Below are 24,306 nucleotides of genomic sequence, written 5' to 3'. Positions count from 1 at the left end.
GCCTAGCTCACTTTTAGGAGAAGGCTATTCATCCTCACCCTAGGGTGTCCATATATTTCTTTGGTGACTTACGGTGGGGTTTATGCTTGTGGGAAGGAACATTTATTCTCGCCTTGCTTCTTTTCTCAGTCTTTTCAATTAATTCCCTTTCATACGTACGTATCGTAAGACTCTCCTGTCAGCCATCTTTACCCCCTGTCCTGACTTACTCTGCATCCCAGCTTTTGCTGTGTCCAGTGCTGCCTCTCTCTCAGCCCCTCTCCCACTTCTGTCGTGGGAGGGAAGAGCAGTTCCTGGCAACCACAAAAGGGCAAAGGCAGTATGGATGTAACCATTTTTGAAAAAAACCTTGGGCTTGTGAAGGAGCCCGAGGGTTGGGCTCTTCTCTGCAGGTCTGTTTTGGTACCTCTTGTAAGATGGAGGAGACTGGCCCATGCTCCAGGGGGGGCGGCACCTGCCACCTAGTTTGAGAAGTGGGAAGAGGATGGAATGATGGCCTAGGTGATAGGAGAAGGGGATTGAGTTGGGCAGATGCCACTAATAAGCATCACATGCTTCATGACCCACATTCCAGATGATCAGAGTGTAGAATAAGCCAGGAGGAGAGCAGCAGGGAAGGCGGAAGGTGGATCTGGTTTTGAAAAATGTGTCCAGAGTCAGCACGTGGAGGGAACCAATGGTTGCCTGGTTTTCAAAGACCCTGCCAGTCCTTACACGTAGCCTAGGAATCTCCAACTATGATTGAGAAATCTCTTGGAAAGCCCCCCACCCAAAGATCTCTTCCCTCCCTAGGCCTCGGTTAATCATTCCTGCTGTTGTGTTGATAGTACTTCATGTTTGCAAAGCACTTTTTTCCTCAGTGGCTTCCTTTATTCTTTATTCTTCCTTTGTTCTGTTTTTCCTGGTTACAAAAGTAATATGTGTACATTACAGAAAATAGAAGCAAACAAGGGAAAAAACGAACACTGAAATCTCTTTATGGAGAAGTAAGCACTATTGCTATTTTGATACTTTTTCTTGTTTTCTTTAAAAAAAAAACCTATCTCTGAACACTTGAACTCTGAGGCATTTTTTCAATAGGATCATGCTACAGGTATTTTGTGAGGGGTTTGTTTTTATTGCTTCTTTTTTTTTTGCTTGCTCTGTTGAAAGATTTTTCCATGTCAGTAAATAGTCTCTGGCATCATCATTTTTAACTGCTAGGTGCTAGATGCCTTTAATTCTTCTTCTTCTTTTTTTTTTAAGATTTTATTTATTTATGTGACAGAGACAGCCAGTGAGAGAGGGAACACAAGCAGGGGGAGTGGGAGAGGAAGAAGCAGGCTCCCAGCGGAGGAGCCTGATGTGGGGCTCGATCCCAGAACGCCGGGATCACGCCCTGAGCCGAAGGCAGACGCTTAACAACTGCGCTACCCAGGCGCCCCTAGATGCCTTTAATTCTTAAAAGTACTTCCACGTACACCACCTCATTTAAGATTTGAGTGTCTTTTTATTTTACAACTGCATAAGACAGAGTGCAGAGAACGACTTGCTTAAGCCACACATTGTTAAGCATTCCCATATCTGCCTGATACCTTCTGATAAATTGTCGGAGGTGAAACAGGGCTCCTACCACTTGTGTGTTTTCCAGCTCCTTTCTCTCTGTGATGGAGACAGGTGGGGTCAGCAGAGAGACCCAGACAGGGGAGGCAGGAGAGAATGGCTTGGGTCCAAAAAACCCTTGGGTCTCTCCTCTTCTTAAACCCTGTTACTCTGGGCACGTGTAAACTTTTTAATTTGTTGATCACTAGTTAGAAAGCAATTCTTAGATGGCAATACTTGGCGAAGTTTCACAATTCTGGTTTTTTAAGGTGGACCTTAGAAAAGTAAAAAAAGTTGTGAGCTCTGTTTCAGTATAACTTCCATTCTTGCTATGGGGTTAGGACAGATTGCTTTTTAAACAAATTCAGAATAACTTTCATTTATTCATTCTGTTTGCCATCTGATAGACTCAGATAATATTTGATGAGGCAGATACTTGTCGCTTGTTGAAAAGAAAGTTTGTAGCAGTTTAAAAGAACTTTTGGTGGAGTTTGAAGTTTGTGCCTTCATACATCTTTCATTGTCTCAATTATATTTAAGTAAAAAAAATTTTTTTTATTAAGAGTTCTCAATGGCACACTCCTATTGGGATAGGCCGAAGAGCGTTGAGTGGAAGGTTCTTGACACACAGGTACAGGGAAACCAGGAGACTAGTAAAATACCTCAGAGCTCATACCAGCAGCCCTCCCAATTCCCCTGAAGGGAATGAGGGCAGAGAGTGGTTCCCAGAACCCAGAAGGAGAGATCTATGCGTGAAGCCGCAGTTGTCACAGGGACCTGTCCCTGACCTCCCTTCCCTCTCTCCTCTCTCTCATCTGCGAGAACTTTCCAGGGCCTGGGATCCTGCTGGTATGCATAGGAGGCAGCTTCCTGAGAGGCAGTGAGCGAGGCACACACGGTGCTCCTTTTTTATTAGTTTATTTTTCTGACTTTGTTGCTGAATGAATGGCAGAAGTCAAATATGGAGGACTAAGGCACGCTTTTTTCCCTTTCACTTGTTACTCTTTATCTGTAATTTGTTTTCACACAAATATGATCATTCTGAAGCAGTATGTGGAACAACGGAAAATGAACGAACCGATTTACTCGGTTCCAGATTGTGTTTACTCTTAAGTCCGATAAAATAGCTTCAGTGTCCTGTCTAAAGATTGCTTCAGACTAGAGATGACTTTGTTCAATGTTTCAAGTCAGTGTTGCCTCCTTACTTGTGGTGAGAACATGCTGTCTTGGGCAGTCTTCTGGCCTGTTCCCTGTGGCCATGGCAGTGATGTTTTTGGCAAACGCATCATTTTTGGCTGGTGCCAAGTTGCTTGGGCACCTGTGCCTGATTCATCCCAGCTTTTTTCTCTGTTCCTAGAGAGAATTGGGGCTGCCAGATTTGGGTGAATAAAGCACCTTATAGATTGGATTTTTAAATCTGCTCAGATTGTCCGATGTAATTTTATGTGTAAGTATGAATTAGTCAAGTATGGCAGCGGAGAAAGCATTTGGCATCAGTTACTTAGTACTATACTTCTATTTTTAAAAAGGTAACCTGATTTGTTTCAGACGATTCAATAACAAGGCTGTCGAAATGTTACACTTCCATTGAATTTGAGACTTAGGTTAACTGGTGTTTTTTCAGCAGCCTCAGTAAGAATTTCTGCCATGTTGTAAATGATTCCTGAAAATGTGAATCTCTCCAAATAATCTTCAATTTTACATATCTCGAATGAGATCCAGTTCTTCCATTAAAAGTTAATGGCTGTATTGTGAGTGTTGTGGGTATTGGGTCCTCAATATTAGTTGCAATGTGAGGAGACGCTGTTTCACTTTTATCTGTAAATTTGTTTTGTTTTAATAAATCATTCAGGCTTGTGATTATTCTAGATTGTCATCTATTCCAAGTTAAATTCTGGGGAATGAAAACCATTTGAATAAATTCAAGACTAGTCTGAGGTCCGTTGAAATATGGCAGCCAAAGCAATGCTGTAATGCGGACTAGAGGTCAGCCATCTGAGTTATTGAAGAGCAGCTCGGAAGAATTCAGAGATTGCAGCCGTCAGCCTTGTTGAGAAATTTTCTTAAGGATTGGTATTTTGCTGAATAGAGGCATAAATTTAACAGCTATTAGCTAGCATAGTCCACCTGAAATAAATTTGCCTGAAGTAAAATGGCTGACCGCACCTGAGGGTGGGCCGACACACTGTCCCTGAGGGCTGGAATAGTCTCCAGGAAAACCCCATCTCTTCTTAATGTCTACATTGAGTTCTGTTTCCCTTCTTCCCCATTAGCTCTTGCAGGCAGGCTTGGGAACATAGAAGTTATGCCTTTTGGAGAATATTGTATTTTGTGGTCAGGTGGCTGTACCTCTTTGACCAATCAGATTTGATCCCAGAAGATAATAGATTTAAGATGTTGTGTGTCCTACCGTTTCTACTAACTCATGTACTCTCACTGAGGTTTAAATACCAACTTGTAAAGTTGGTGTTCCTGGTCATGGTTTAAGGGGAGGAGGATAATGAGCTTTCTGACCCGTGTAACTTTGACAGCTCTAACCATGGTCAAATGGCTTATGCTTGGCAGGACTCGGAAGGCGTGGACATCAAGCTGGGTGTGTGTGCTAACGGGCTCCTCATTTACAAAGACAGACTGAGAATCAATCGTTTTGCTTGGCCGAAAATCTTGAAAATTTCCTATAAGCGCAGTAACTTCTACATTAAAGTTAGGCCAGCAGAGGTAAGCAATGTCATGTGCGCCTGGGCATATCTAAACAGCTTTGGTCAGTGTTCTTCTTTATGGCCATGGGATAACTGAATTTTTTCCCACTGAATTTTAATAAAGTGAACTATTCTTTCATGGCACAAAAGGGCAGAGTTCTTAATGATAAACCTGCATGAACTTCCATGTTGCTATTAAAAAAAAAATAAAAAGCAAGAGCCACCCCTAACTTTTAGCAAAAAGGAATAGTAAGTGCCTGCCACATAGTTGGGGGGCCGTTATTATGTTGTTGTCGAAACAACTAAGTGAGAGAGATCAATAGGAAGGCGGTAGAATGAGTTGTAGTGGACATGGTTAGAGGCCATAGTTGTACTTGATTTTCATAGAAACTAGTATTGCAGTCTATGAAAAATTCATTTTGTATGTAGGAATGTCTCCTTTTTTCAAGAAGAACTAACTTCTTACAGAAACATCTGAATCCATGTTTTTCAGTAGCTTCTAATCAACTTTTAAGGAAATATGCTGATTTAGTTTTTTGATTTATTCTAGCTCGAACAATTTGAGAGCACCATTGGATTCAAACTGCCAAACCATCGGGCAGCAAAACGGCTATGGAAAGTGTGCGTGGAACATCATACTTTCTACAGGTAATTTTAATGCAACAGCTTAAAATTCATTAGAACAGCTCTTGGTTCCCTGTGCATATTAAGAGGGTGTCATGGAGAGGGACAGATGCAGCCACACCCTACTTTATGGTTTTTGCTCTCCTCAGTGCCAGATCTCCTTGGCCGTGCCTTGTCCTCACTCAGAGCTGATCTGCATCTCCAGTGGTCCCAAACTCCGCTGACTACAGCTGCCTTTCCTCCTGTCACCACACTCTTCACACCTGGCTCCCATTCCTCTTGCCTCCATCATTCATCACAGGCTTCATTTCGTTGGTCTTACCAGCTCCCTCCTGTTTAACTTCTTTCCCAAACCAGCCCACACCCTGGGGGTCTGTCCCTTTGCTACACTGTCAGGACGTTCTAACCACGTGCCGTTCGTGCACATCAGCCTGCCAGGCTGCTGGTCCTGGGTCAGTGCCGTGTCTCGACCTCACCACATCCGTATCTGTGCTTGCGGATGCTGCCTTCAACAGCAGCTATCCTGGTATACACTCTCATTCCTTGCAAGAGAAAATCGCACCGCTCCGGATTAGTGCTACTACGGATCCGTTATGTCCCATGTCAGCTGGATCCTCAGAGCTACCGGGCAGTTGAACCATTTACTTCCCTTGCCATTATAATATACATGGGCTTCCTGAGTCCCTAGGAGCCTGGCCCCTCTGCTCAGATGCCCTCTTTGTGTGGGTCACGGATTATAAAAGCTGTGGTCATGAGCATTCTCAGTTTTGCATGCCCTCTGTTTTCCCTCTTTTACCATAATTATGTAGCATTCCCCCCTCTTTCTGTTCATTCTTTCCCTCTACTTCTGTCTCAAGGAAGAAGTAGTCATTCCCTATGGAGTCTTGATCCTTCATTTTATGCCTCACGTAGAATCATGCTTTGTACATTATGTGCTCTCCAGTGAGTGCCTTTGACTTCTTTGGCCAATAAACATGTCCATGTCTTACTCCTTTAAAAACCAAAATAGACAAATAAGAAAACCAGAAGATCTCCTTAGACCCTCTAGCTATCTTTAGCTTGGGGGTCCTGTCTCCCTTTGTCTTTGTCTTCAAGGGCATATATCTACATTACTCTTCTAAGCTGGTCATTTTCCCTATTTCCTCAGTTCATATGACTGTGGTCTATATAGCTATGTCTAGACGCCCCATCTTGAAGTTTTTTGCTTTGGACTCTTGCTTTGCTACTCCTGTCCCACCACACACTGGGTGTGTGACTATGGGTAAGTAACTTGACCTTTCTGAGTCTCATATCCATCATCGTGCAATAGTAATAATAATACCTACCTTTATAGGGTCGCTTTGAAAAGTAAGTGAGAAAACACACGAAACAAATGTAGAACTATTCCTGGTATGTAATAATGTTTCTCTTCACCATCAGTATCCTCATTATTCTTAGTTTGGTACTACAGTATGCTATTTTTAAGGTGAATTATTTGCTGGTACAAGTGACTCTTTCAAGTTAAATTGATACATAATCTTTTCAAGACTGCTCTACTATACTCATTTTAGAGAAATGTAACTCATAAAATATACTTGAATCCATCTGACATAGTTACACTGAGTATATCAATCTTTAAAAAGTTTATAATTTCTCTTGGTAGCCATGACAAATTTCTCTTCAAGACAACACGAGACTGCCTCAAATAAAGCAAGTAGATGACATTTATGAGTGACACAGGTCAAGGCAGGACAGACAGCAGGCTTTCCTGTCAGGTAATGATGATGGAAACAGTCATTATTTTAGAAATGACAGGTGCTGCATTCATTGAGCGTATATTGTTGTCAGACACATAACCACTTGCTTTCCATCGTACCATCTCGCTTATTGCTCACCCCCACTGAGCAAGTGACTCAGAGCCGGGTGCCCATAAAGGGCACAGGGGCCAGGCACCTGTGCAGAGCTGGGGACCTGGCTCTGATTCCAAAGCCCACACTGGTCACCTCTGTGCTGTCCTTCCTCTGGTGTTCTAGCAAGTGTTTCCGAAATGTCTGTTAGCCCTTCAAAGCCTCAGGTTTCTCTATTTTTGCTGACATACCACAACTCCAATTTAAAAGACCAGTTCACTTCTGCCGACTTTGGAGATAATGGTTAACAAAAGGGGTTTTAGATCTTTAAACCTTGTATAACTTTTCTTACAAATGACAGGAAGCAGTGTATCTACAGCAGGGCACTCATAATTCGTCTGCAGAGTGCTTTGAATCAAATCTGGATTTTGTTCTGTTTTTATCACAAAAGATGCAAGTGATTTCTTCAGAAAATTAAAATGGCTTTCAGACTGAAGCCATTGAAGACACAGATCTTTCTATTGATTGATAGCCACTCAGCCAGACTAATATTAGTGGAACAAGAGCATAATAATAAAGGTGCTGTTCTTCTCTGCCTGTTTGATGGGCCTTTCACCCTTCTAAGTGCTGTACATGGATCAATTCTTTTCATCTTTACAACATCGTTGTAATCTTCACTTTGTTTGGAAAAACTGCGAAGCAGAAGTTAAGAAACGTGCTCGTGTTTGTGGAGACAGTCATGGGTGGAGATGGAACTTAGAGCCAGGCCATGTAGCTCACGGTGCCCACTGCACACCCGCTGTGCTATACTCCCCGACCGTATGCACAGCGGATGTGCTCCCCCCACCCCGAACCCCCACTGCTTTGGTGGTGGCGGTGGTGGCGGCACATAAACAGGATTAACATGAGGTTCCCGCAGCTTGGCATTAAACTGTCCTTTAAACTTGGCGTTGTAGACCAGCGTAATTCCAAGTGAATTGGTGTCATCTGCCGCTTCATAGAGAGCTTTATTGTTAAGTGTCTGATTGATTTTAGTAACTGAAATGGGGGTTTTCTTAAAACGTTCCTTTACTTTCCACAGGTCAAGACATAAATAAGACTTGATTTATAATGGGAAGATTTTTATAAAATTAAAATGTTACTGTGCTTCTTAAGCAGTAAAACATGTAACAGTTGATTTGTGAGGTGTCTTTAGGTTATCTTGCTCAGGACCATTAAACCTCTAGAATAATTAGGTCCTTATTTATAGTTTTTAAATTCCCAAAAGTGAAATGATCAAGGTCTTGTACTGATTTTGATGTTGTTTTTATGAAGGTAGGGTCTTGGTCAGTAAATAAAAGTAAGGTCAAAATGAAATGATTGTTCAGTGATCTTGGAACATTTTATTGCTTGGCCTACATTTTGGGAGGAAATTTATTTGCATTACGATTGACTTAAGCTGCCAAAATTCTTTAGGAAAAGCTAATAAATGTCTGTGTCCAGTCCATTTTTGTTTTGATATTTGCTTCTATTTAATTGCAGCTTAATTAAGGATTTCTTTGTTGTCAGAAAATTAATCTATAAGTTAATATTTTGTGTGCGTGTATCAGTGCCACTTGGGCAAGGAAGTATTTTATCTCAAGTTGAAATAAAATAAAAATCCTCTAGTTAACGACTTTCCTAATCTTACATTGTGATAGATAGATATATGCCTTTAAAATACTTGCCTTGTATTTCTTGGATTTATATTTTTGAAATATCTTTTACAAAATGCATAAGTGGATAATCTGATATGTATTTAAATGGCAACCAATCATCTGCTCTCTTAAAGAAAAACAAATTTTAGAGTAAAGAAATATGGTTATATAGAATTCTCCTCACCTGGACTTAGATATTTAACTGGTTACATATCCCAGTCTATATAAATGAGAGCCTGCTTTCATAACTGGGGGAAAAAATAAAACCAACAACTTCATTTTACAAAGGGCTTTTTGTAGCAGTGGGATTGTTTTATTTATTAAATTAAGATTGAAATATTCAGCAGTAGTTCTTGCTGTGTGTTAGAAGTTCTAGAACTTATAGCCCAACTTCCCTTCTCTAACAACCCGGCATAAGAGAATTCAAAAGCTGTTCTTCAAGGCTGTGACTATGTAGTAAGAAAGGGGATTCTGAAAAATAGACAGGTAGACATAGGATTTTCTGGCTACTTAAATTCAAATGCCCTCTAGGAAACGGTGACCATGGGATTCTCTCTAGTGATCCAGCCTGTATTTATTGAGCACCTGCTGCATATGGGACCTAGCACAGACCCATGTGAATTTATATAAGGTAAACTAATAACCAGAAAGTCAGAAAACACTAATGGAGGCTTTCTTAATTTTGTTTAAAATTGTTTTCTGAAGACTGAAGTTTCTCGGTTTTCATTCTTTGTGAGCTCAATTAATTTTGTAAAAGAAGAGGACAGTTAAATCTTTAAAAAGATCTATCTCTTTACCTATATATCCTTTAAGATTTTTCATAATTCCCACAAGCAGGTATCCTGTTTCTAGCTTAAAATTTTTTTTTTAATTTGAGTAGGGTTTCGTGAGTAGGATTTGATAACACCCCTAGGCCTAAAGGGGTGTTGTCACTCTGGGGGTGGGGAGCAGTTACTGGAACTGGAAATGAGAGCTACCAGTAAATCCTCATGTGAAGCTGGTCGTTCTAGGAAGACCTGGCCTTTGGTTGAGACATGCAGTCAACTGAGGTGACCATACAGATGGGTACCAGGTACCCCCAATCTCACTCTTCTCTTTACTTCCCGTTTTTTATTTTGTTTTTGAATAATTACACTTTATTGGGTCAGATAACATGAGATCTATCCTCTTAAACTTCACGCGTATGATCTGTTGTTGACTGTGGGCATCAGAGCTTACTCATCCTTGCCGAAGCTTTATGCCCAGTGACTAACACCTCCCCATTTCCCTCTCCTGCCAGCCCGTAACCACCATGCCAGTCTTTGAATCTATGACTTTGACTGTTCTAGCTTCCTCGTGCAGGTGGGATTGCGTGCTACTTGTCTTTCTATGTCTGCCTCGTTTCACTCAGCATGATGTCCTCAAGATCCATCCATGTTGTTGCGTGTTGCAGAATTCTTTTTCTCGTAAGGCCGAATAGCACTCTGCGCATAGACCACGTCTTCTTTATCCGTTCATCTCTCGGTGGATGTTTATGTTGTTTCCACATCTTACTATTGCAGATAGTGCTGTAATGAACATAGGAGTGCTACTAATTTCTCTTCAAGATCCCGATTTCAGGGGTCTTTTGGATAAATATCCAGAAGTGGGATTGTTGGATCATGTGGTAATTCTATGTTTAATGTTTTGAAGAACCTTTATCATTGTGCATTCCCACCAGTGGTGTGCAAGAGTCCCAATTTCTCCATATCCTTGCCAACTCTTGTCTTTAGTTTAATAATTTGGGGGGATGGGGTAGTTTCTTTTGGGGTCACCAATATCTATTTCCCCTTTGAAGTATTCTTTAGAAATGCTTCTTTTTTCCTCTGGTTGATCTTCCATTAACTATAGAGTCTACTTCATGAATAGATGGTAAAGATACATGTGATTTAGCTAACTTGTTTTTCAAGAATGAATATTTCTTGCTTTTTTTTTTTTTTTTTTTTTTTGGAGGGAGGGGAGAGAGAGAGAGTGAGGAAGGGCAGAAGGAGAGAGAATCTTAAGCAGACTCCACGATCAGTGCAGAGCCGGTTGTGGGGCTCGACCTCACAACCCTGAAACCATGACCTGAACTGAAATCAAGAGTTGGACACTTGACTGAGCCACGCAGGTGCCCCAAGAATGGATATTTCTTTATTATTGCCATGATGAGCCTGCCATTGACCCTTTCTTTTCTATAGATCATTGCTTTCTTACAGAGCATTCTTAGATCCTCTTTAACTGGCTTGCTAGGTAGGGAAACCCTGTCATATTCAATGAGAGAGAGTGTGCATGGTAAATGACCACATTTCTCACCCTGCCTCTCTTATGTATGATCAGGATGCTGAGATATTTAATCTTACTGTGCCTTAGTTTCCTCAGCTGTTTGAGAAAAATAATTCAGAGCACAAATAAGAGTTCTGTTATGGCCTAAATTTCTAGTATTCCAGAATTCTAATTTAAGAATATGCAGCTTTTCCCAAAGTACAATTTGAGGCACTGGCCATCATCAGAGTAGATTTTCTCAGCAGCATCATGTGTGTCTCCTTTGAGAATCTTTTGGTAGAAAAAGGAAGTTTTCAAGAAAGTCTTCTGCTTCCTTACGTGAATAGATTACCACTAAGAGGGCCAGAGAGTATTGGTTCTTCTTTCATCAGTTTAATCCCAAATCTTTGTTTTTCTGGGTTAATATCATTGAGAATTGATGGAAGATCGCCTCTTTTTATTATCACAGGTAGCTTTAGCTTGACTAGAATCTGTTTTGTTGCTTTTTAGCAGAAGGGTTCTAAAACAAACAAACAAACAACACAACGGAGCTAAAGGTCTAAAAATACTTGAAATGGTAATGAACTCTTTAAGAAATCACTCCTTGGAGAGTGAAAGGAAAAATTTTGATGGAACTCATATTCTGGAATTGTCAACTAAAGCCGTCTTGTTTAATAAATCCTATAAGAGCTCCAAGGTTATCTTTTTTTGTTAAGACGTTTTGCCAACTCGTGATTAGACAGTGGAAGTGAGACAATTCCAGTTGTATGCCAGACGAGATTGGCTTATTTACTAAAAACATACTTTTGCATAAGTCTGAAAGTATTTGACATCAAGAAAGTTTGCCCTCATTTATCATGAGCCCAGGGTGTAAGCAGCGGAATTGTGCTGGCAAGAAAGGATGTTAGTCAGCTCTACAGATGTACTGTGTGCTGTGTTCTTCATGGGAAAGCATCACTTGAAGGAATGGATTCCTGAGTTGGATGTTCTTTCCCAGGAGAAATAGACATAAATATTGAGAATTACTAATGGTAATGGATTGCCACTTGGCACTTATAGCTAGGAGCAAGAATTCAGACATATGTGTTTATATAAATGATTTAAGCTAATACAAATAAATAGCCTTTGATATACACTGAGAACAGCTGCTCTTGTGTTCAGGTTGAGGGAAACATATTACTCATGGGTACATGACTGTGGATTTAGTCATCTTATCACTGTCCTAAAGCTCTGTATGTAGGAGGGTTTATAAATAATGTTCTTTTTCATTAGAAAGTTTAGGCAGCCTTTTTGGTCTTTAAATTGAGTAATCTTAGTAAAATGGGATATTAAAATATAAAGTTTCAACGTTTATTAAAAAAGAAGATTCATAAAGGCTCCTATTTCGGTTCTTTTTTTCTCCCTACAGGCTTGTGTCTCCAGAGCAGCCACCAAAGGCCAAGTTCCTGACCTTGGGGTCCAAATTCCGCTACAGTGGCCGCACCCAAGCCCAGACCCGTCAGGCAAGCACCCTCATTGACAGGCCAGCGCCGCACTTCGAGCGCACCTCAAGCAAACGGGTCTCCAGGAGTCTAGATGGAGGTAAACACCTTTATGATAGTTTGGATTCCTTTAATCTTTCTCTAATCCAGTGGATCAGAACGTGTTGATGTAGTTAATGAGGTCCTCAGAAACATTCTAGAGGGATAGATATTTTTTCTGAGAAAATAAAATGGTGTTTCTTATACTCACAAGAAAAGTTTTATAGTATTTTGCAGCTGTCATTTTGAACCTAAATTTTCTTTGTACTGTCAGTGTACGCAAATATTGAGCATTCTCGTAGATAATATGTTGGACAAACATTCTGTTACTGATCTGACTTAATTGTGATGTATTTTATGTGTCTTAATTTCTTGAACTTGTTAAATAGTGGCAAAAGTGGAATTCCAAGGGTTTTGAAAGTATGATAACATAAGAACTTTTATTCAAAGGAACTTGAAGTGTTCTAATTTTTTTTTTTTAAAGATTTATTTATTTATTTATTTGACAGAGATAGAGACAGCCAGCGAGAGAGGGAGCACAAGCAGGGGGAGTGGGAGAGGAAGAAGCAGGCTCGTAGTGGAGGAACCTGATGTGGGGCTCGATCCCATAACGCCGGGATCACGCACTGAGCCGAAGGCAGACGCTTAACGACTGCGCCACCCAGGCGCCCCTGAAGTGTTCTAATTTTATGAGTTTAAAAACCCTTACTGAAGCTTACCAAACTTTCTAGCATATGAGAGACCATCCACAACTTCCAAAGATTAGTTGAAATATAGTGCTTTAACAAAAGGAAAGGAAATACAGTGTAATCAGTAGTTCTTCAGGGGGAGGGGGAGGGGGAGGGAGATATGTATAAATTTGTATATTGTTTTATTAGAATTAGCTACATAATTATAGTTTTATATATTTTACATATGAAAATAAATTGATGTTCCTTCCCTTCATATATGTATCTTACTATCCTAATTTTGGGTTAATAGCAGGTTTTCTGTAAAGGAGCTAAAGTTAATTTTATATTAGAATGCTTTATAAGAGACTTCATTTTACTTTCTGCCTGGAAGAAAGTAATTGATGTGGATGACTTTCTCTCAGAAGTAGTTTTCCAACATTTTTTGCTTGGTTAATCTCAAAACATATACAAAAATAGCAATATTAAATTTAAAAATTTGTTTCACTATTATTGATCACTGAGAACCTTTCTTGGTTGCTTCTTATTACTGACATTTTTCTGAAATATGAACTAGAACAACTTGTATTTTAAGTAGCTGAAACAGATATGCTAATAGATAAAAATGCATTCATATATATACATACATATGTATATATATATAATTTGAGTTTTTGAGTATAGTTGATGTTACATCAGCTTCAGGTGTACAACATAGTGATTCAACTTCCGTGTAAGGCTGTGTTACCACAAGTGAAGCTACCGTCCGTCACCATACAGTACGATTACAGTATCATTGACCAAAATACGGTCTCTTCTCTTCTGTATGTCTTATCTCCATGATTTCATTCTGTAACTGGAAGCCTGTGTCTCCCATTGCCCTTTGCCCATTTTGCCCATCCCTTGCCCCATTTCTCTCTGGCGACCATCAGTTCTCTGTGTTTATAGGTCTGATTCTAAAAATGCGCTCTCATTAATGAAGGATTGACACTCCTTGGCCTTGATCTATTTTTTCCGGAATAAACTTGGAAAACAGATCCAGGCAGACACACAGAGCGACGACCAGGGATTTGTTGGTGGGCATTTTGTATAATATAGTGATTACATCTTGATTCTGGAGAGTCTTCCATATAAATTTGAGATGACAAATATGCAAGGGGGTCATAAACTGTGGTTCAAATAAATGTCCACATTTCCAAATGGAGTAATTTAAATTCAGTGAATTTTTAATGTATGATAGCTGTCAGTGTATCTTTTAGCTCATCAACAACTGAGCACTTTTTTCAAGTAACTGCGAAAGATGTGCCTGCTCATGGAAGTATTTCACAAGCCTGGCCCCTCACCACAGAGAATTTATATAAACGCTGAATAACTGTAGTCAGTGTTGGTTAATGCCCTGAGAGAAGTCATTCGTCTTTGTGGAATACTGTCTGTTTCAGCCTTTGTTTTAAACTGTGAGGCTTTATAACTCTTACATTGCAAATTCTAGAGTTTAGAAAGAGCAGTAAACCACTGTGTTTTGACATACATAAACACTGCTCAAGGAAACCCACCATCTTGTATGAGTGGTGAGTGCAGAGGGTTATAGTAGGTCTGTATTTGAAAACAATGATTTTTACAAGTAAAAGCAACAAACATGGCACAGTGATCCATTATTTTTCCTTTTGTGTTTTGGACACTGTAATTCATCAGATGGGCAAGTCATCAAAAGGATTATTGTGTTATTGTGAAAAATAGAAGGCTTTTCGTGCCAATACATGACCAGACAGCCAGTGAACTATTTGGTTAGGGATTATAGGCTTTTTCCCTTCCAAAGCAAAGCGAGGCTGTCACCTGGTACTGAACTTTATTTTCACCACCACTCCCCATCAATATGCCTTTTTGTTGCTGTTGTTGACATGTGTTGTATTTTCTTGTCCCATTTAGTTTTTAAGTTACGCCAGACTAATTCAGATTCATAAATATTCCTTACTTTAAGGTTTTTTGACAAATTAAAATCTTCCAGTGCTTGCATGCAACCTAAAAATGAATGTGATATCTAAGATGGAGCATTAAAATAACAATCAGTCTAGAACAGCTTTTTTAGAACAGTAGGATTCCGAGATTAGAAATTCAAACCAAAAAGGAGTCAAGTCAGTCATTTAAGAGAACAGCCGAGACGCATTTGAGAGTGGGGGAGGCAGTGACGTCCTGAAAATGGAGAATATAATAAGCAGCCATCTGAGATTGGGTCATGGGAGAAGGAAGGCCCATCTGGGGAAGAACCATTTTGGTTGAGACTTGAAGGAGGAGGAGGAGCTAGCCACGCGTAGAGCAGGAGGTAAAGCATTCCCGATACAGGAACAGCCGGTCCGAAGGTTATAAGATGAGGGAGAGCTTGACACATAGTCCAGGAACAGAAAGAAGGCTAGTTAGAGCTTTGTAAATGATGGGGAGAGGTAGGCTGGGGGCAGATCATGCAGGGCCTTGCAGGCCATGAGGAAGAATATGGTTTTATTCTAGTGCTATTGAAGTGTGTGTGTGTTACACACGTGTACACACTTATACAAGCACGCAAGTGCATGGTATTACCTTTTTTAAAAAATCACTTGGTGCAATGTTGAGAATGATTGATAGAACAAGAGAGGAAGCAGGCAGACTGGTTAGGAATACTCCAGGTGAGAGGAATGGGGATCTTGCCTTGGATGATAGTAGCCATTTAGCCATTTGACACCATAAGCTTAGTGCCTGGGACCTACAGGCTTCTCAGGGTTCTACAAGTGCCTAAGACCTAAAAATGGGTCTTATTCGCTTCAAAATGCAAAAAAAAAACCCAAAAAACAAAAACAAAACCAAAACAACCCACGCATCCTCCCCTACACACTGAAATTAATAAGCATCTGAAAGCATGCAAAATAAATATTTTGTCAACTTCATTATATAACTTTAAATTTGATATTCATTAACATTTTGATATCCTTACTAGGTCAGAGTTTCCCATTTTGCAATTATTTCATTATGTGTAATGGGTGCTTAGAAATCATAATCATAAATTAAAAGAGTTACTCATAGTCCTAGATTTTCCAAGGGAAAATTACTAAAATCATCCCAAAAGTTAAAAATCCTGGAAAATATTTATACTTAACTTAAGATGTGAGTTCATTTGTGATTTTGGTGTGGGCTTTCAAAAGTGTGAGTCCTCAAGGACTGTCAAAGTCTTCAAATGGCCCGGGGCGGTAAAAATAGAGGAGGAAGAACTGGCCACGTTTAAATTCAGTTGGATTTGATGGTGTTGAGGGATGAAGGCCAGAGGCATCAAGGTTTCTGGCTTGGGTAACTGGTGCAAATATGAGTATGGTATCTGGTGAAAAAGGCAAGGCTGGGGAAGAAGGAAGGTTTGGACAGGGTATAGGAAGGGTGTGGGCCAAGAGGTTTCTTGTAACACACAGATTAGAGGTGCTTGATGCCTCTGCAGTTCAATATGGCGGATCGCACACATCCCTGCCCTCCAGGAGCTTGCCACCTAGAGGCCTTTGTGTTTACTGCACTTCTGTGGGGGCATAGAACCAATGTCGGTCACCCTGTCAGTCAAGCACTTTTTATACAGGTGAAGTAACCTCCGTGGTTGGGGTCTTGGGGGAGAAGCTACAGGTGGACAGAGGCTTTATCGCTGCTCCCCACTTGCATTTGTTGAAATGTGATGTGGTCTTAGGTTGATCTGCCGTATGACAGAAATTTCAACCACAAAACACGTTCCTGTTCATCTGCAAGAGGGATGAAGGAAATACATGAGGGCCAGGTTTGCTGGGTCAGGAGGGTATGTATGTATTAGACTTACTGTAGGTCAAGTTGAGGCATTCAGGGGGGAGGTTAGAAAAATGAAAACTGTTAAACGTTGAATTTAATTCTATAATATCGACCTTTACTGTCTTGTCACAGTTTTGAATGGTATTCAAATTAAAGATTCCTTTATGGAAAAATCCTAAAAACTTATTGAAGCAAGTCATTTTAAACTCTAATTATCTGTTGCAGTAAATAGATTCAGAAATAAGTTCAGGCAAGATTAAAGAGACCATAGAGAATTCAAATACTGCTCACGTTGGGATTCTGACATTATGCCCCATGTCTGTTTCAGCTGGTCTTAGAGCTCCTCCTACTGGCCAATCCCATGATCGGACTCTATATCCTTCAAAAATCTGATTTGAGGGCCTGGTGTAGTTTAATGGGTTAAAATTCAGAATATATTTAGAATTTGGTAAAAGTTTAAAAATGGCTTTGATATGTTGGTATCTTCAGAGCTCAGGCAATGTTCCTGTTAAATGTCTGCATGCTGCCTGTTTATCTGTGTAAGTTTGACCATTGAAATATCCTGAAGTAATCCCAAGTGACCCTTCTTTCCTAGCTCCAGTTGGTGTTGTCGATCAAAGTCTTAGGAAGGATTTTCCTGGTCCTGCTGGGGAGATTTCAGCATACGGCCCCGAAGTTGTCAGTACTGCCATGGTACAAGACGGGGATGGCAGAAGGGACCTCAGAAGCCCAGCTAAAGCCCCACATGTGCAATTCATTGAAGGAAAGGTATGGTAAATTAGTAGAAAATGTGATTTTAAATGTGTACTTAGACTAGAGGCTGTTCCATTTATCGTTTCAGAACTCAGGTATGATTTAAAATTAGTCAGTATATGTTCTCTGTTGATATAAATTCCCAATATGTAGGCTCCTACTGGTTTGAACAGGGTCTCTAACATTTTTCTGATTGTTGTTCAAAGCAAAATATTTCAATGTAAATTATATTAATGCAAGCAAGTAATTTAGTGACCTAAAATTTTTGACTGTCTTCAAAATCATCCTTTTTAGTTAAATCCCTGTATTATAAGAGCTATGTGATTTGAAATTTATATTTATTTTGTCTTTATGAAAAATGTTATTTTTCATTAATCTCTGACTGATGAAGAAGAAATTCTTAAGCAAAGGATGATTGTTTTGTAAATAGTGAATGAGAAGATGGTGTGTTGCTTATCTCCTTATTTGGGGCAGACACCATAGTGAATGGAGAAGTAACTTATACTGTGTTTTCAAATATGTCACGATTTTATGATACCTTTTTACCTTGGGCAAGTAAAGTCACTTGGGGATAGATTTGAAGAGGCTTTGAGTTCATCGGATCTCTCTTCTGTGTCTGCACAAAGCACCTTTTTTATACATAACATTGGAAGTGAACACAAGAAGGAAATGAAATTCTGCTATAGATTCATAATGTTCTCTAAATTTTAACTTTTGAAAAATGTAAAGACCTGCAACATGAATTTATGAAGAACTTACTAGATGAAGGGGCTGCCAGTGGGTCAGCATAGAGCAGGGCTCGGAGACCATGCTGGCCCTTAACACTCCAAGAACTTGGCCATCAAGTCCTCTGAACACCTTTGTTAAAGAATTTGTGACTATCATACCAAAAAGAATTATTTGGTTGAAAATCATTCAGTTAAAAATAACAGAAATCATGGCCAACAAGATATCCTTCAACTATTGAAAAGTCAGAATCTTTTATAATTACGCTCATGAGAACCCCAGGAGAGTGACTGCTTACATCTGAAACACAAGAGCTCAGCCTTTCAGAGTCTCCTTACCATTTTGCCTAGTTAATTTGATACATGCAGTTATTTTTAAAAAGTTACTTTAAATTCCAAAGGAAATTCTGCTTCAGCAAATGACTGTGTGCGCTGGTCTTTTTGCTAATGCTTTGAATGCTTGTCAGCTGGGTTTGAAAGTAAGAATGTTATTTGAGTTTCATTGGATCTGTTTGCAACCAGTCAGAAAATAATAATTAAATCCATCTATACCTATAAATTTTACGTGATAAAAGTAGTCCAGTTTTTCTCTTTAAAAGTGGATCATTAAATTCATGTTCTAACTGTGCTGTGTTAATAACAGTCCCTATTTGCAAGTACAAGTTTTCACTAACTGCCCATTTCTTCTTCTCTTTCTCTCTTGCCTTTGTTTCTCCTTTGACTGTATCTGTATTGTTGTGCGATTTCACATCCAATCATGGGTTTGCTCCCGAGAATAGTCTGTTTCCATGTGCCCACCCTCACCGCTCATTCGCTGTGTTTCATCTCTTTCCCCAAACCTTTTGCCAGTCCCTGAAGTGGACTTGCTTTCAGACATTTCGGAGGAAGACCCCTTTGGGGAGGCCGACCAGATCACACTAGACAGCTTAGAGCTCCCTTCTACCGGTGAGCCGTCAGAGCAGGGGGACAGTGACGTCACCACCCTTGACTCTGTCTCGGGTCCTGTTGCAGTCCCTCCTCAGCCTGACTGTCCTCCCACCCATGAGAAGCCTCGAAAAGAGGCTGACCACAAGGGTTCTGAATTTGGGTCCTTTTCCTTCCGTTTCTGCAAATGCTTCCCACCTGGCTTCCCCTCCCTTCTCGATGAAGATGGGTATCTCGCCTTCCCCAGCCTCCCCAAGGTCTGGGTCTCCTTCCTCCCCGCCGACGTCCAGCACTACCTTCCTATTACCTCCCCTTCCTTCCTTCCTTCCCTCATCCTCATCTTTGGACTACTTCTCTCTGCTTCTCAGTCAGTGCCTTTTTCTCTCACCTTTTCCCTTCCTCTGGCTCTATCCCTCTGCTATCTGGAGGCTAAAGCCACTTCCTTCAATGTTTCTTACGACTGTGACTTGAATGACAAAACAGAGGAAGAGGAAGCCGTTGCTGGCACTCCTACATAAGCTTTAATTTGTGGGTCAACAAAACTGCATCTTCCTAATGTAGAGTGTAAACATGTGCATAAATTTCACCACTGATTACCCTCAAAATAGTATGATCCACACATTTTCACATACATGGTGTTTTAGTGCATGAGAAATACATGTAAATAAGTACTTCCCCGTCAATGATGTTCATGGACCAGGTCCACACATTCGAAGTTGAGAGCAAAGTTATGGATTATTTTGTAAATATCCAGACCATACTAGGTCTTCAAAACAAAACAAGACAAAAAAATAACAGGAAACCTGTGTTGCCCTTAACAAACCATATTGGGTCTGTTTGTTTTGCAGACAAATATCAATACTATCAATGCTGTTCCTTTAGGATGGACACTTGTTCCAATATAGAACTTAGGAAGCAGTGGACATAACGGTAATTGATGTGTATTAGTAGAACTCCTTAGTATCGTTCTTTCTCGTCAGAAAGCCAAGCTTGTTCTTGCATTTCTGAGGACGCATATGTAACCTTTACTCCTGACATTTATAGGTCTAATCTCAGAAATTCCTTTTCTCCTTGTTACTGTAGCATTTGGGAACCAGATGAATTTCAGGTAGTTTTTTTGTTTGTTTTTTGTTTTTTAACTCTAAATCATGTAGTTTTATGAAAGAGTCACTGTCAGGTTTTGTAAGGAAGATACTACTCTATCTTTAAGAAATACATATGAAAAATGAAACACAGCTTTTTGAAAATTTAGACTGTTTGCCATAAGGTTGGGCTACTTAGTGTCCTTTCAAGATCAGGTGTGCAGTTTGAGGGTTTTTACCCCTGGATCAGGCTACCTCTGCACTACAAGGCTGGTGCTAACGTGTGCGGGACGTTTTTGTTTTGCTAAGTGTGGTCTGGTGACTTAGGGTCTCATCCTGTGGGTACTGGCCATAGAGAAAAATCACAATTTAGAGCAAACCTTAAGAAAAATGTAAGGATGATGCTATGATTAGGAATACTGGGAGAAACCACTATACCTAAAGATTATCTGAAGACTGCCAAACACTGACATTTTAGAGAATTAAGTATTGACCAAGGAATTGGAACATGAGCCTTAATACATTGTCGGATAGCTCTTGTTTTTCCCTTCTGATAAAAAGATACTCTGAGCTCCCTGCTCACCTCAAAAATACTTGGTTTAAGGGGAAAAAAAAAGGCATTTTGAACTCTCAGATTTAACCCTATCAATCCAGTAAAGAAGAAAAGGAATATATATGATTCTGCTGTAAGTTAACATGTGAAGGTTACACTATTGTCTTTTGGTCTCAGAATCATTATTTTTCTTTCTTGTTCTTCCTTTCCTTGAGTCAGTTATCAGGATTTATGCGGGTTCTTAGAAAATTTATTGAAGTATAATTAACACACAGCGTTACATTAGTTTCAGGTATATAACATAATGATGCGACAATTCTATAATCTGTCACCATATGACATTATTAGAATATTATTGACTATATTCCCTGTGCTGTGCTTTTCATCTCCATGAGTTAGTTTTTAATTTACAGGTTCTTTTCCTCCTTTTGGGTCACTGGATATGGAGAATTATCCAACTATGAGAAACTATTCTTACTTAAAGAATTTTATGAAAGAAAAGTGGTTATAAAATATGAGGACTTTTAAATACAATTTTAACATGCAAGTAGCAAAATAAACCAATTTTCCTCCCAAGGAAAGAAATCTGTTAAAAACCTAAATTATAGGGTGATTATTTGTCCCTGATGTAAAATTTGGTTTTCGCTTTACATCATTCTATTTTGCCCTCGTCCCTAGTTGATTTAGACCTTTCACATTAGGACAGATGGAATTATGCCATTTTTACACTCTCCTATTTTTATTTCTGAGTAAAAACATTCAAAAACAGCACATACTCTAGGGACTGAGAAAGAGTGAAGCTTCCATTCTCCATTCCACCTTTGCAAAGGATTCCTTCCGCCATTTGTGCAACACTGTAGGTGAAGAAAGACCAAAGTGGCTTTATGTTCTGCATCTTCTGGGGGCCAAACAGTAAAGGTTGGTAACTCTAGTTCACCATTTCAGTTCAAATACAACATCTTTGCCTCCATGGGCAGAATTCCCACTGCTGCTGCCCTTCTTTCTGGCCATTGGCTGCATGACTTTCAGGTGAAGCTGGAAGAAGAGGAGACACACCGGAGGAGGTGGATATTTATTCCTCCCCAATTAAATACCTGGTGACTGCCGCCTGCCATGATTACTGTGTGCGCGTGGGGTGGGGGTAATGCACTTCCGGGGTCGATATGTGAGTTTTGCTTGTTGTGGCTTTTAGGTTCTTAAGATTTTTATTTCTCTTGCATTTTAATGTCTTGGACTGTCCAACTCGGGGTTGTTTCTGGTGCTTGCTGATTGATGCACTTATGTTTATTTGCCTTTTCCCCCCTGTGTGTGATTTAATTTCACAGAAAAATTCCTTGAGAGTAGAAGGGGATAATATTTATGTCAGACATAGCAATTTAATGTTGGAGGTTTGTATAATTTAAGAAAACAACTCTGTCCTAATGGCTGCCAGGCTGCTGTGGACGGGAGGTCACGCACCGGCTGGCTGGCAACTTCCTTCAAGCACATTGCATGAACTGCATGGGGGACAGTTCCGCTTGGAGTGCATGTTAACTGTCCGACTTTGTTCTTTTAAAGTGGCTTAGGTAGGAATATGTCTACTAGAAGTTCTCAAAGTGACAACTGGGAAAAACAAAAATGTTCAGTCAAATGAGTAAAATTTTTATCTATTACTCTCGAAGTTCTACAGGTAAATTTGTTCTCTCCTAATGGGTTATCTCCGCGGTATAGAAGCTGAAGTAACATCCTATCCTTAATATATATTCCCCAGAACAGATATTTGTTGGTTAGGCTTTAAATGGCTTTAGATCCGTGTTCACAATTTTGGGGAGGAAAGTTGCTTCAATCCATGCAATGAGGAATGTGGTCCGCTTAAAGTAATTACCTTTGAAAAAATGTTGATTAATGGGATTGCTTGGATTAAAAAGAAAGTGAAAAAGAAAGGAAAAAAAAAAACCAACCAACCAATCAGGTGTGTAAAATATATTCCCCGTGTCACACGAGAACAGTTTTTGTTTTTGTTTCCCCCTTTTTTTATGGTGGTAAAATGGTGACGTATTCAGTGGAGAACTGCAATTCTCAGTAATCTGACTAATCTGGTTGCTTTTGGCAGCTTTGATAACTATTGGAAATGTATTTTGCATAACTTAACTAAAATGCTTTACAGTGTAATATGTAACCTTGCTTTGAACAAATGCAAGAAATGTGCCTGATCTCAAGCCACAGTCATTTTCCCATGCCGTGCAAAGAGTGTCAGATTGCCATGAGTTTTTGCAAGTGACTATAGAAGCTCCTAGAGGGGCTACTGTGCTTGTGCATGAATGTGGAAGATCTAATTTTATCAGATGCATGACCTGTTCCTCTGGGAGTGGGATGAAAGCTATAATCCGCAAGTGGCCCTGTGATTTTGAAATGTAAGAAAATATTTAAAATTCACTTAAAACTGTTTCCTGAACATTTATTACCTTTTATTCCCACAAATGCTACTTATCAGGGCCAATCTAAAAATTTCCACAAATACCATTTGTCAAGGCCCTATTCCAGTGAAAATTGACCTGGTAGTTTTTCTTGTATCTTTGTCTTGTAAAAGGACCATTTGGTATGTGGGGTGGCTGGGCCTCACAGTTGTGCTTGGCAAGTACATGAAACCAGTACACGAGGTTCCCTCTTTTATAGAGAGGCCAAACAGAAGGAGCCTCTGGAAGCCAGTATTTTCATTCCTTAAGGATTCCTTAAGGAGTTCATATTCCATTGCTGAAATTTCCTGGAAAAAGTCAACCCTTGGTTTTCTCTCTCTCTCCCTCCTGCTCTCTCTCTCTCCCTCCCTCCCTACCTCCCTCTCTCTGATGATCTTGGTCTGGCTTCCCCACCAGGCCAAATGTGCTTCTGAGTACCTTTCTCTTTTTACTTCATTTACTATGTTCATAGAATGCAGCTGTAGTAATAGCCTTAATGAGAAAGGTAAATTTGCAGGAGCGAAGTCATAGGCTGCATTTTAAATCCAGTTACCAGAAAGAAGATTATTAGCCATTTTGAGTACTAGTGATTCCATGGCTTCCTTCTAATAATATAAGTAATTATTTCTTAAAAAAATTCTAACCAGAAGAAACCAGAACCTTTTAAAATGGGAATCATAAAAAATACGCATTGGCTCTATTTTCAAATTTTGATGAACTACTTCTATTCATAGGTGATAATATGGCTTTTGAGACTTGGCATTTTTCTTGCTTTACTGTGTTTTTTTTAATCATAAGTTTCCTTTGTCTTATTTTTTGGTTTTTTATTTTTGTCCTGCTGGGATTTTTTTTTTTTTTCCTTTTGGATTTCCACCCTTTATTACGTTACATATTGCTAGGACCTCGATAAGGCCCAGGAGGACATACTGAGACATCAGGCTAGCATTAGTGAACTCAAGCGCAATTTTATGGAATCCACACCTGAGCCGCGCCCTAATGAATGGGAAAAACGACGTATCACACCTCTGTCCCTACAGACACAAGGGGTATGTGAATAGCTGTTTGTTGGCTATATGTCTCGCTCCAGCTCTTCAGTAAAACTCAGGTCACTAATCTATTATGTTGATTCTCAGGAGGTTAGAAAATGTTCCCTTCTTTTAATGTAATTGCTAACAACTTTTTAAATACTAAA

The 24,306-nt window shown here is 39.8% G+C and overlaps 1 protein-coding gene across 6 annotated transcripts in view; it reads left to right on the top strand.

Moving 5' to 3' along the window:
- EPB41L2 (erythrocyte membrane protein band 4.1 like 2) overlaps positions 1–24,306 on the top strand; it is a 208,537-nt gene that overhangs the window by 149,455 nt on the left and 34,776 nt on the right. For 5 of the 6 annotated variants that reach the window (XM_040627795.1, XM_008691101.2, XM_040627798.1 and 2 more), the window contains 6 exons: positions 4,147–4,299; positions 4,831–4,928; positions 12,077–12,249; positions 17,238–17,410; positions 22,005–22,067; positions 24,014–24,160. In XM_040627795.1, the coding sequence (XP_040483729.1) occupies positions 4,147–4,299; positions 4,831–4,928; positions 12,077–12,249; positions 17,238–17,410; positions 22,005–22,067; positions 24,014–24,160 (807 nt within the window). The remainder of the gene's footprint in view (positions 1–4,146; positions 4,300–4,830; positions 4,929–12,076; positions 12,250–17,237; positions 17,411–22,004; positions 22,068–24,013; positions 24,161–24,306) is intronic. The other variant, XM_008691106.2, reaches the window with a different exon arrangement.

This window comes from Ursus maritimus, unplaced genomic scaffold (assembly GCF_017311325.1).
Source record: "Ursus maritimus isolate PB19 unplaced genomic scaffold, ASM1731132v1 scaffold_13, whole genome shotgun sequence".
In the NCBI taxonomy this organism is placed as follows: domain Eukaryota; kingdom Metazoa; phylum Chordata; class Mammalia; order Carnivora; family Ursidae; genus Ursus; species Ursus maritimus.
Note: the sequence above shows the minus strand (reverse complement) of the source record. Positions and strands in the feature narration are given on the sequence as shown.